Source organism: Hibiscus syriacus, unplaced genomic scaffold (genome assembly GCF_006381635.1).
Source record: "Hibiscus syriacus cultivar Baekdansim isolate YM2019G1 unplaced genomic scaffold, ASM638163v2 tig00112530_pilon, whole genome shotgun sequence".
NCBI lineage: Eukaryota > Viridiplantae > Streptophyta > Magnoliopsida > Malvales > Malvaceae > Hibiscus > Hibiscus syriacus.
This window is the reverse complement of record NW_024063358.1, coordinates 277,539-291,285: the sequence shown is the minus strand read 5'-3', so window position 1 is coordinate 291,285 and position 13,747 is coordinate 277,539. Positions and strand designations below refer to the sequence as shown.

Sequence of the window (13,747 nt, the reverse complement as noted above, 5' to 3'; positions counted from 1 at the left end):
TAAAATAAATTTAGTCTTCCAATGAAATGATAAAATGTGTCATGAGTGTAACCAATGGCATATGACACCTCCTGATTCGTATATAAATAACACAGACTATTTGTGTAATTATACCATCTAGGTAAGCATGTTAACGACTATTAACAGTCCACTTGTGTTTTCCGTCACGCTTGTTAACGGCGAGTGACTAATTTGTAACAAACGATAACGTTAGTGACCACTTTATGAATTTTGAAACATCAATGATGAAAACGAAAACCTACTGAAATATTAGTGACCATTAGAGTAGTTTATCCTATTTTTTTAAAATTATTCTTGACGTTACATTTTTTTTACTATCCACCATTAAAAAAATTAACGGCAAAGTTGATGTAATATTTTTTAAATTATTTTTTATTTTCCATTTAATTATTCTTTTGTTACTTTTTTGACAAGATGAAGAAGATTACAACCTAACGTGTACCCTTTTAAAAGATGATCATACTTGTTTTGTGTAAGTATTTGGGTGTGTTAAGTTAATCGATCTACGGAATCGGCCAAGAGGGGGTGAATTAGCAATTAAAAATTTCGTGGAAGCTTTTGCAGAAAATTTAAAGTAATTGCACAGCGATTTACAGTGGTTCGACTTTCTCAAACAAAGTCTACGTCCACTACCTTAGCTATCCACACTAAGGATTTTCCAACAAATTCACTAATTTGTTCTTTCTTTTTAGGCCAAAGAGATAACCTTACAATTCCCTCAAGAGTATACCCCAACTCTTGAGAACACTCTTTTCTCAAAGAGAAGATTACAAATTTGCAAACTTACAAGAAAACCTCACAAGGTAAGATGTTTGCACAATTCTAGAACAAAGAAAAGAACACTCAAAGATGAATACAATTGAGCACAAAAAAAGTGTTCTTGAAAGCAAAATGAATATTGAATGAAAATAGGCTTGAAATGCTCAAACTTGAGGTTTGATGCTTTCTCTTTGATTCTCTCTTGATTCTAGTTGCTTGATGTTTCTTGTTATTGATCAATGACTTCTAAGCTTGCTTAAATACACCTTGGATCACTTCTGAACGTTGGGGATGATTAGAGAAGATATTATAGCCGTTTTAGTGTGAAAACATTTAATAAAATAGCTTGGAGCGTGGGGGGAATCGGTTCCCCCTTGAAGGGAATCGGTTCCTAAGTGTAAAATTCAAATATTTCGACCGTTGTACAAGGGGGGAATCGGTACCCCCTTGGGGGGGATCGGTTCCCTCCGAGCATACTGGAATTCTCGGAGCAAAACTGTTTAGGGGGAATCGGTTCCTCCTATGGGGGGAATCGGTTCCCTCCGAGCAATCTGGAAATCTCGGGGCCAAAACCATTTAGGGGGGAATCGGTTCCTCCTATGGGGGGGAATCGGTTCCCTCTGAGCAATCTGTAATTTTTGGCTTTGAATTGGTTCGAAATACTTTGTAAAATTATTTTGAAATTGTTTTATGATTAAAACTTAATTTTACACTTAAGTAAGGATTAAAAATGATTTTTGAAATATTTGGAGTAATGTTTTGATATTCGAATAGTTATATCGAATATACTTAGAAAATCATTTGGAAAATCTTAAAATCCATTTAACTTAATTTGTTATATCGAAATATCAAAATGTTTCAACAATCTCCCCCTTTTTGATATAACAAAACATTTTAGTAATTTTAAGATTTTTGAAATCAAGTTTTGAAATTACTCCCCCTTACTTTAACACTTCTTCAATTTATTATGTAAAACATTTAACACCTATTCTTCTCCCCATTTTTGTTAAATCAAAAAGACATTGTAAAACAAGGTTTTGAAATCATTTAGCCAATTAATTTATTAATTATAAGCTTAAGCTGCTAAGATCACAATCAAAAGAGAGGTTAGCCATTAGTTTCATAAATCAATATTCATAAATAATGTGATATGGAAAAATTGGTCATATTGCTAATGATGATGCAAAAATGAATAAAACATATAAGTTCACACTATTCATAAATCCAAAATCCAACAATCCACAAAATCAAACAATCCAAAATATCCAAAATGTTGAAACAATAATTTTTTTTGTTCAAAGTCTTAAAATTGAACACATAATCAAACATCCGGATCGGTAGGAGGCAAACGGGCTCGCATAGCGGCCATCTCGTGTGTGAGTTCATTGATACGAGCATTGGTTGATTCATTGTTTGCACTCATCTCCCGAAGAATCTCTAATTGTTGAGCTCCCATTGTGGATAAATGAGACTCTATAGAGGTAAAACGCGAGTCCATGGTCGCATATCGAAAATCAAATGTCTCCATAAAGGATTGAAAATATGGAGGCATTTGAGTCGACTGTTGTGCGTGCTCCTCGGGTTGTTCAGGCTCATCTTCAGCTTCATCGATATCCCTCATTAATTGTTCAAACTCGGGATCTTCGTCAGCTTCGGGTGGAGCTTGTGAAGAACTAGCTCCCGGAGTAGAAGATCGAACCCATGCACCGGTTTCCTTATTTTTGACCCATCCCGCTCTTGTTAAAGAAAGAAGATTGATTTGTTTCTTAAGAGGAAATGAGGCATCTAGACCAACTCGGAGTTCGGCTTTAGAAAAGAGATTACTAAGGGTACAACCGTAAACTAGTGAAGAACAGAGTTTCTTATTTGGCACTAAGTTAACGGTTTCAACGATCTCAGCAAAGATAATCTCGGAAAGGTTTATTTTTATATTGTTTTCAAAACAATGCAACCACCAAAGGTCTAAAGCTCTAAGAGTAGAATAACGACCCCCGGATGGTCGAAACCACCAAGTGATCATAAGATGAAGAAAACGCTCATGGAGATCTAAAACACTTGCACTATCATTCCGTTTATATCGTGAGCCTAAAACTTGTTTTTCGTTTGATAAACCTTCATTGTCCAAGCCTAAGGCATTGGCTATGTAATCCGGATCAAGATGGAAATATTGACCTAGGAGGTAGGAACGCACTCCTATGGTTTTGGTTTTGTCACGATTTTTGATACAAACGGCATTACAGTAGAAGATACGAACAAGTTGATGATAGACAATGGGTTCAAGTTTGAAAAGTTTATCAAATTTTCATTCGTGCAAGATAGGGAGATATTTAAAGTTAATATCAACCATAGTTTGACGAGATGGGATACGTTCTTCCCTAATCTTATACGAGTCAAAATATTGGTAAAACCAATAACGATAATCTTTAGGACCCGGTTGATTGAAACAAGAATTTTGGATAGTCAAGTTAGGATCAAGATTTGGAATAGGATTTTGAGGAATAGGAGGAGGATTTGGTTGACGACTAGAATGACTAGATGAAGACCTATGACGTTTAGGATTTGACATGGTGAAGGAAATCGGAATAGATAGAATAACCTGCAATTTTAAAATAAATGTATGCAATTCAATTAATCCCAAAACTCAGTTGAGTCCTCAATATTTCAAGGTTCTCTAAATCAATTCTAATGGGCAAAGTTTTTGAGAAACTTTTGAAAAATATGGTTTTGAGAAACAATATATGTATAGTTTTCATAATAACAACATAATTTAATCAAAACACAATAATTTGAAAAAAAAAACATTTTTTTTTAATTTCGAATTTTTTTTTTGAAAATTCTTGTGTTTTTGATGAAATTAGTTGTAACATCTAGTTTCTATTCACTAAACAATCAATGCCCGATCACTATTTCAACCTAGAACTAATTAAAACTAATCCTATGTTCAAAAATAATAAAATAGAGAGTTTAGAAAAATTACCTTGAAAGATGAAGATTGAGGGGATTTAGATGTTGTTTGCACGATTTTAATGATTCCAACAGGTTTAGAAGATGATATTTGATTCGAATTCCGATTAATATCGTTGATTTGAGGCAAGAAAGGAGATTTGAGAGGAGTTGAGAGGGAACGGCGGAAGAGAGGGTTTTGAAAATTTTGGGGTTTTGGGTGTTCTGCCCGATTTTAACAGAACCCCAGGGGGGTATCGATTCCCCTGTGGGGGGAATCGGTTCCCCTTCAAAGGGGGAATCGGTTCCCTCAGGGGGGGATCGATTCCCTCTGCACCAAAATGCTAAAATCCGATTTTTTAAGCACAAAATGCTAAATTAATCTTTTCTAGTGGTATTGGCAACTCATATATCAAAAATTAATTATGTTCAAACAATTAAATTAATCTTTAATCGATTTTTGAACATAAAATTAATTTTCACTAAGAATCACAAACTCCCCCTAACTAATAGCAAGAATGCAATCAAAAATTATTATTATAAGCATTTTTCAAGATTTATTAAAAGTGCTAAAATTATTTTAAACACTAAGTGAAGATAGGTTGGTCAAACCTAATTCTCTCCTAAGTGTCCAAAATCTTTCCTTGTCTAAGGGTTTTGTAAAGATATCCGCTAATTGGTGCAAAGTATCAACAAATTCTAGAACTACATCTTCCTTAGTGACATGGTCTCTAATGAAGTGATGTCTTATTTCAATGTGCTTAGTTCTAGAGTGTTGGATGAGATTTTTAGTGAGACAAATAGCACTAGTATTGTCACACTTGATAGGAATGGTACCTACTTCAATTCCATAATCAAAAAGTTGTTGTTTCATCCATAAAACTTGTGCACAGTAACTACCAGCTGAAATGTATTCGACTTCAGTGGTAGATAATGCAACACAATTTTGTTTCTTTGAAAACCAAGAAATCAACATATTTCCAAGGAATTGACAAGTACCGGAGGTGCTTTTCCTATCTAATTTGCATCCTCCATAATCCGCATCAGAAAAGGCATGCAAGCTAAAGCTAGAGTCTCTAGGATACCAAAGTCCTAAACTAGGAGTGTCCTTAAGGTATCTAAAGATTCTCTTAACAGCTAGTAAATGTGATTCCTTAGGACATGATTGAAATCTAGCACATAAGCAAACACTAAACATAATGTCCGGTTTACTTGCAGTTAGATAAAGCAAAGAGCCAATCATTGACCTATATAATTTAACATCTACACATTTACCTCCTTCATCTAAGTCAAGCTTTGTTGAAGAGCTCATTGGAGTGTTATGAGGTTTCCCATTTTCCAGTCCAAACTTCTTGAGCATATCTTTGACGTACTTAGCTTGATTAATGAAGATGCCATCTTTTCTTTGCTTGATTTGGAGTCCCAAGAAAAATGAGAGCTCCCCCATCATGCTCATCTCAAACTCACTTTGCATTAGCTTAGAAAATTCTTGGCAAAGAACATCATTAGTAGAACCAAATATTATATCATCAACATAAATTTGAACTACTAATAAATCTTTACATTTTCTCTTTAAAAACAATGTAGTGTCAAGCTTTCCTTTTAAAAAATCTTTTTCAATTAAAAAATTTGACAATCTTTCATACCAAGCTCTAGGAGCTTGTTTTAAACCATAAAGAGCTTTTGTCAATTTTAAAACATGATCCGGAAAATTTGAATCTTCAAAACCTGGAGGTTGTTCCACGTACACTTCTTCTTTTATAAAACCATTTAAAAATGCACTTTTAACATCCATTTGATATAATTTAAATTCATTGAAACATGCAAATGCCAATAACATTCTAATTGCTTCCATCCTAGCTACGGGAGCGTATGTTTCATCATAGTCTATGCCTTCTTCTTGAGTATAGCCTTGAGCAACAAGTCTAGCCTTGTTCCTCACTATATTACCACATTCATAAAGTTTATTTCTAAAAACCCATCTAGTACCTACAGTAGATTTATTACTAGGCCTTTCAACTAATGTTCATACTTTACTTCTCTCAAATTGATTTAATTCTTCTTGCATAGCCATAATCCAATGTTCATCTTTTAATGCTTCTTTGATGTTCTTAGGCTCTATGCATGAAATAAATGCAACATAATTACAGATATTTCTAAGAGAAGATCGAGTAGTTACCCCTTTTGATGGATCACCTATAATTTCACCATCATTGACATAGTTGTACTCTCTTGGAAAAGATACTTCCCTTTCTTCAATGGTTGGATTCTCGAGGGGATCATGAGTTTCCTCATCTTTTGTTTCTTCCTTTGATGATGATTCTCCAACGTCATGTCTAACGTCATTTGCTTGTACAATACCTACATCATCATTAACAGAAGAATCCTTCCTTGGAAGGGGATTATCATCGAAAACAACATGTATAGACTCTTCTACAACTAAAGTTCTTTTATTAAATACACGATAAGCTTTAGAATTTAAGGAATAACCCAGAAAAATTCCTTCATCACTTTTAGCATCAAATTTGCCAAGATTTTCTTTACCGTTGTTTAAAACAAAACATTTACATCCAAAAGAATGAAAATAACTAATGTTAGGCTTTTTATTTTTGAGAATTTCATATGGAGTTTTCTTTAAAATTGGCCTAATCATTACTCGATTTACAACATAACAAGCGGTATTTGTGGCTTCCGCCCAAAAATATTTTGGCAAATTATTTTCACAAAGCATGGTTCTAGCCATTTCTTCTAAAGTTCGATTTTTCCTCTCAACAACTCCATTTTGTTGAGGGGTTCTAGGTGCTGAAAAATTATGGCTAATACCATTAGAATTACAAAACTCAATAAATCCAAGATTTTCAAATTCAGTTCCATGATCACTTCTAACACTAATGATAGATTAACCTTTTTCATTTTGGATTATTTTTGAAAATGTGATGAAATTTTCTAATGCTTCATCTTTAGTACTTAAGAATAGAACCCAAGTGTATCTAGAATAGTCATCTACCAAGACAAATGCATATTGTTTTCCTCCCAAGCTAGTAGTTCTAGTTGGCCCAAAAAGATCTAAATGGATCAATTGTAATACTCTACTAGTTGATACATCATTAATAGATTTAAAAGAAACTCGTTTTTGTTTTCCTTTAGCACAAGCATCACAGATTTTATCATTATCAAATTTAAGCTTAGGCAACCCTCTTACTAAGTCTCCTTGAATTAACCGTTGCAAAACACTCATACTAGCATGACCTAGTCTCCTATGCCATAACCAACTATCATGCTCATCCTTAGCAACTAGGCATAAATTAGTCATATCAATAGAATCTAAATGCACCATGTAAATGTTTCTTATTCTATGACCAACAAGCATAATCCGATTAGATGCAATGTCAATGACTTTACAACCATTAATTTCAAATAAGACATTGAATCCTTTATCGCATAATTGACTAATACTCAATAGATTATGCTTTAATCCATTCACATATAAAACATTCTTAATTTGTATGGAAGAGGTATTACCTATTGTACCAATACCTTCAATGTGACCTTTTGAATTGTCTCCAAAAGTCACTTCTCCTCCATTTTTGGCGTTAAGCTCAATGAACCGGCTTTTGTCTCCGGTCATATGTCTTGAGCATCCACTATCAAGGTACCATGAATTTGAATTTGTTTCCCGTGCCTTGTAGCAATGCTCCTTTCCCTACAAACATAGATTAATTTTTGATTTTTGGTACCCAAATTCTTTTGGGTCCATATTCATTAGTTTCCAAAATCCTAGTCCCCTTAGGTATCCATTTGTGTAGGATATTTTTATCTTTAGTAGTAATGAGTTCTTTAGGAACCCACATACTTCTAATGATTTTTCCATTAGAGGTTCTTTGGGGACCTCTATGATTGTAGTTTCTAAAACTTTTTCTAACAAAGTTGGATTTTGAATTTCCATTTTTTTCAAAATGTTTTGTTCCAACTTTATCAAAAGAAGTTTTAAGATCATCAATTTTCTTTTGATGATCATCATTGATCTTTGAAAGTAAATTTTGCAAATCTAAATTTTTCTTTTCAAACTCTTCTAGTTTGATTTGCAAATCTTTGATTTTACTTTCAAGATCGTTGTTGGTTTTGGATATGAGTTTGTTTTCATTTTTCAATTTTGAAACATCATTTTTATATTTTAAAAACAATTTCTCATAATCCGAAGCCAACCCATTGTACTCCTCAAATAACTCATCATAAGATAAATCATCAAAATCGGATGAGTTAGAGGTTACCATAGAATCTTCCCTGAATGCCATCAAGCACAAGTTTGCTACTTCTTGTTCCTCTTCATCGGAACCTTCTTCATCGCTCCATGTAGCCACATGAGCCTTGTGCTTATTCTTTGATTGACTCTTTTTCTTCAATTGTGGGCAATCATATTTGACATGCCCCGGCTTTTTGCATTCATAGCAAATGATTGGGTCCTTCTCTTTTGGTTCATTTTTGAGGCCTTCGTTTCGTTTGAATTTTCTTCCTTGGTAAGGTCTCATCATTTTTCTGAACCGTTTGGCAAACAATGCAATTTCCTCGTCATCATCATTATTAGAATCACTCTCATCTTTTGTGGATTTGAGAGCAACTCCAATATTTTTCTTCTTCTCCTTTTCCTTTGGTGTCTCTTCAACTTTATCAAGGTCCACCTCATCTTCGAGCATCATCTCATTAGTGAGGAGTGAACCGATAAGTTCTTCAAGAGTTAAGGACGATAGGTCCTTAGACTCAATGATTGCCGTCTTCTTTGATTGCCATGATTTTGGGAGGGAGTAGACTAACTTCCTCACAAGCTTTTCATTTGAGATGATCTGTCCATATGATTTGAGACCATTGATAATCGTTGAAAATCTATCCGTCATAGCTTTGATGTCTTCATTTGGTTTCATCCTGAAATTTTCATAGCTATGCGTTAGAATACTAATTTTTGATTTCTTTACCTCATATGTACCTTCATGTGTGACTTGAAGCTTGTCCCATATTTCTTTGGCGGTTGTACACGATTAAACTCTTCCGTATTCATCTAGTCCAAGAGCACAAAAAATAATATGGATGGCTTTGGAGTTGAGCTGGAACATTCTTGTCTCTCCTTCACTCCACAACCTTGGATGAGTGATAGGCTTGATGTATCCTTCTTCTACGGCATTCCATGCTCCCATGTCACTTGCTTGAATGAAGTACATCATTCTATTCTTCCAATAGGCGTAATTAGCTCCATTGAAGAAAGGAGGCTTGTTGACGGGCATCGAATCAAGACCGGAGTCGTAATTTGAAGTGGAGGCCATTGATGACTTGGTAATCGATGTAACTCTTCCCGAATCGACTCAAGAGGTGATTAAACCTTCAAATGAGTGAGGCTCTGATACCAATTGTTGAGTTAATCGATCTACGGAATCGGCCAAGAGGGGGGTGAATTGGCAATTAAAAATTTCGTGGAAACTTTTGCAGAAAATTTAAAGTAATTGCACAGCGATTTACAGTGGTTCGACTTTCTCAAACAAAGTCTACGTCCACTACCTTAGCTATCCACACTAAGGATTTTCCAACAAATTCACTAATTTGTTCTTTCTTTTTAGGCCAAAGAGATAACCTTACAATTCCCTCAATAGTATACCCCAACTCTTGAGAACACTCTTTTCTCAAAGAGAAGATTACAAATTTGCAAACTTACAAGAAAACCTCACAAGGTAAGATGTTTGCACAATTCTAGAACAAAGAAAAGAACACTCAAAAATGAATACAATTGAGCACAAAAAATGTGTTCTTGAAAGAAAAATGAATATTGAATGAAAATAGGCTTGAAATGCTCAAACTTGAGGTTTGATGCTTTCTCTTTGATTCTCTCTTGATTCTAGTTGCTTGATGTTTCTTGTTATTGATCAATGACTTCTAAGATTGCTTAAATACACCTTGGATCACTTCTGAACGTTGGGGATGATTAGAGAAGATATTATAGCCGTTTTAGTGTGAAAACATTTAATAAAACAGCTTGGAGCGTGGGGGGAATCGGTTCCCCCTTGAAGGGAATCAGTTCCTAAGTGTAAAATTCAAATATTTCGACCGTTGTATAAGGGGGGAATCGGTTCCCTCCGAGCATACTGGAATTCTCGGAGCAAAACTGTTTAGGGGGGAATCGGTTCCTCCTATGGGGGGAATCGGTTCCCTCCGACCATTCTGGAAATCTCGGGGCCAAAACCATTTAGGGGGGAATCGGTTCCTCCTATGGGGGGGAATCGGTTCCCTCTGAGCAATCTGTAATTTTTGGCTTTGAATTGGTTCGAAATACTTTGTAAAATTATTTTGAAATTGTTTTATGATTAAAACTTAATTTTACACTTAAGTAAGGATTAAAAATGATTTTTGAAATATTTGGAGTAATGTTTTGATATTCGAATAGTTATATCGAATATACTTAGAAAATCATTTGGAAAATCTTAAAATCCATTTAACTTAATTTGTTATATCGAAATATCAAAATGTTTCAACAGGGTGTTTAATAATTTTTTTGATGTTTTCTATTTAAAATTTAATGTATAATAATTTATTAAACGTAATATAAAAACAATTTATAAGTAAATTTTTTTAGTTTTGTTTGTTCTTATAATTCAATTTTTTTATACTTGTTATTAGGGTCTAATTTTTATTTTTGCCCCAAATTACTAAAATTTCAAAAACAGGCCTCATTCTATGTTATGCATTATTATATAATTTCAAATGATTAACTTAGAGGAAACATATTTGGTTGGTTTATCAAATTATTCATTTTTATTCTCTCATATTTTTTTTTAAGTTATGAGTTCTAAATTCGTTGGAAGATTCCCCTTCCTTCTCCTAGAATCTTTCATTCCACCTCTCCTCTAAGTAAGATTAAATTTAGAATTTATTAAAAAAATAACTTACCTTATTTAAAAAAGTTCGGATTACTTACATTATTTTATAATTTTAATTTCATATTTATATTATTTTCAACTCACATCATATTATTATGGTATTTTCAAAGGATGAGTTGGTGTTGTTTTGGTATAATTTTGTTTTGCTTAGCATGTATATATTAAAAGGAAGGTAAACATCCCTCCGGTTTTATATGACCAAATCTTCCGGATCAAAGGTCGTCCATCAGAAAGCAAAGAGAGGGTTGGGGAGGGGAGGGGAAGTGAAGGGAAGGAGGCTCAGTTTTCTTTCTTTCCTTCCTATACCTGGAAACCTCTTTTTTCGACCTGTTAGAGCAGCCGCCATTGTCGTTCCTGTAAACAAAAAAAAAATGGAGGGAACAGAAAATTTAATGTGCCGATCAGGTGACTCATTTAATCCCTGGATCACTAGCAGCTTTCAGGTCTCCTGTATTCTCGTCACTTCTCATATCTTTCACGTTCTCTTGAAACCCTTGGGACAACCTGGTCCCTTTGCACAACTTCTTGTGAGCATTTCGTCTTCATTTTTCCATTTTCAAATATCTATCTATCTATTTATGCAAGTAATGTTGTTGTTCTGTACATGCAGGCTGGTGTGGTGGTCGGCCCGACATTGTTGTCCCGTATAAGCAAAGTGAAGGATTTCTTCATACAGGCTTCCTCTGCAGAATACTATATGTTCTTCTCTTTCTTATGTCGGATGCTGTTCATGTTCTACATCGGCTTGGAAACCGATATTCCTTACGTAAAGCGTAACATTCGTGTCGTGAGTATGGTTGCCGGAGGGGGTTCGATCTTGGCCTGCATCTTCGCCGTACCTCTCTTGTGGTTGCTCAGCAAGGTGTTCAATGTGTCCGGCTACGGCTTCACTTTCTACCTTCTCATCTTCACCGTCTTGGCGAATTCGGCCTCTCCGGTAGTCCTTCGGATGATCGCCGAAACCAAGTCCGACACCTCCGATTTAGGCCGACTGGCGATCTATACTTCCCTTTTCAATGAAATGTCTTGCGTCGTGATTGTTTCTCTACTGACGGCCTTCACAACCAATGCAAAATTTTTTGGCGCAATCATTGCCATTGTTTTTACGGCCACCGCTGTCTTTCTCAACAAGTACCTATCGTTGTTTTTCAACAAAAGGAATCGGCACAATAGATTTGTCACCAACAGTGAAATCTTCATTATCATGTTTCTTCTTACCAGCGTGTCTGCGATTTTGGAAAGCAATGGCTACACATCTATAACATGTTGTTTTTTGGTAGGTCTCATGTTCCCCAGGGAATGCAAAACCTGTCGGACATTGCTGCATAAACTCACTTATGCAGTGAATAACTTCATACTTCCGGTCTACTTCGGCTACGCCGGATTCCAGTTCGATATAACCAATCTCTTTAACAAACTCACGATTCTCCTCGCTGTCATCATCCTCCTTCTCAGTGCCGGCACGAGAACCGTCGGTACGCTCGCCGCTTGTTATTACCTGAAGATGCCGAGGAGCGAGTCTATCATCCTTTCGTTATTGCTCAACATGAAAGGCAATTACGACCTTATAATCATCAATACTCCTCCTGTTACCGGTGTAAAGTTCCTAATTCTCTATTGTCACCTTATGATCATTGATATAAATGCTGCTCATACTATGCTTTTGATCGCTGCAGAAGCTGTGGGAGGAAGATATTCACAACTTGTTTGTGAGCGTAGTGATTCTCAAGACGTTGATCGTTGCGCCGCTTGTTGCCGTTTTGTTGAACAGAGACGTCTGTTTTGCTCATTATCCTACCACACTCGAAATACTTAATCCGGACAGCGAGCTTCGGCTGATGGCGTGTGTGTACATCCCACGCCATGTTTCGGGGCATGTCAGCCTCATCTCGGCGTTGAGCGGCTGTCAAACTGCAACTATCAAGCCTTATATGGTGCATCTGGTTGAGCTTCCGAAGAAAAGGAAGAGCAAATTGATGTACCATCAACTGGAAGAAGGCGATCAGTTCAGCGACGAGGAAGAGTACGGTGGAAACGATATCGTCGAGATCAGCGACGCTCTCAACTCCTTCATTTCAGAAACCAAAATCTTGGTCCACCAATCTAAGATTGTATCACCCTTTCTAACCATAGATCAAGCTGTGCGCGAATTTGCCAAGGACATGCGAGTGTCCATCATTTTCCTTCCGTTCCATAAGCACCAAAGAATTGATGGGAAAATGGAAAACAGCATGGAGGAAATAAGGACTATAAACCACAAGGTTATCAGGGATGCCCCATGTTCAGTTGGTATCTTTGTAGACCGTGGACATACCGGGTTCCAACAACCACACGGCGCTCCCTCCGTGCAAAACATAGCGACGTTCTTCTTCAGCGGCTCTGACGATCGCGAGGCCTTAGCTTGTAGCAAGAGAATGTTGATGCACAGTCAAGTTAATTTGACGGTGTTCCGCTTCATACAAACCAATTCAAGCATACAAAACACGTGGGTTAACAATGCTTCCCACAAGGATGAGGTGATCATGGCAATATCGAGTGACGGAGAAGAGCACGAGATAGACAATGCCTTTGTGGACGCCTTTTATAACAGGTATGTCGCTCAGGGTAAAGCCAGTTTGATTGAGAAGCATGCGAGCAACGGAGTCGAGACGGTGGCCGCTCTAAGAGAGATATTGGGTGAAATGTACTCCTTGTTGATAGTAGGGAAGGCTGGGAGACGGAATTGCCCATTGACAACTGGTTTGAGCGATTGGGAGGAGTGTCCGGAGCTCGGGTCGGTTGGCGATCTCTTGGCATCTTCAGAAATGAATAACAATGGTTCCCTCTTGGTCGTCCAACGGCATCAGCATTCCGAGGCAGACGATGACTTCGCCACTCCGTAGTTAGTGTCACTACTAAAAATACTGCTGCTGCTACAACGATGAACAGTTATATATGCATGCATGCATACATACATACATACATGCATGTAAACTATTTGTAGCATAATGAATTCAATTCCTTCGGAATGTAGATAATCAAAGGTTCTGTCGGAGATATCAGAATGATCCAAGTTTTATTTCAAGGTAAATGGCGATTACATTACTCATTAAGTCTTTTCCTTA

General features: G+C 36.2%; 1 protein-coding gene across 1 annotated transcript; it reads left to right on the top strand.

Annotated features, from left to right (window-relative positions):
* Nucleotides 1-10,914: 10,914 nt before the first annotated feature.
* On the top strand, nt 10,915-13,525 carry LOC120181731 (cation/H(+) antiporter 1-like). Its single transcript, XM_039186814.1, has 3 exons — nt 10,915-11,170; nt 11,254-12,240; nt 12,320-13,525. The coding sequence occupies exons 1-3, from the start codon at nt 11,015-11,017 to the stop codon at nt 13,523-13,525; spliced, it is 2,349 nt and encodes a 782-aa protein (XP_039042745.1). The 5' UTR covers nt 10,915-11,014.
* Nucleotides 13,526-13,747: the final 222 nt, after the last annotated feature.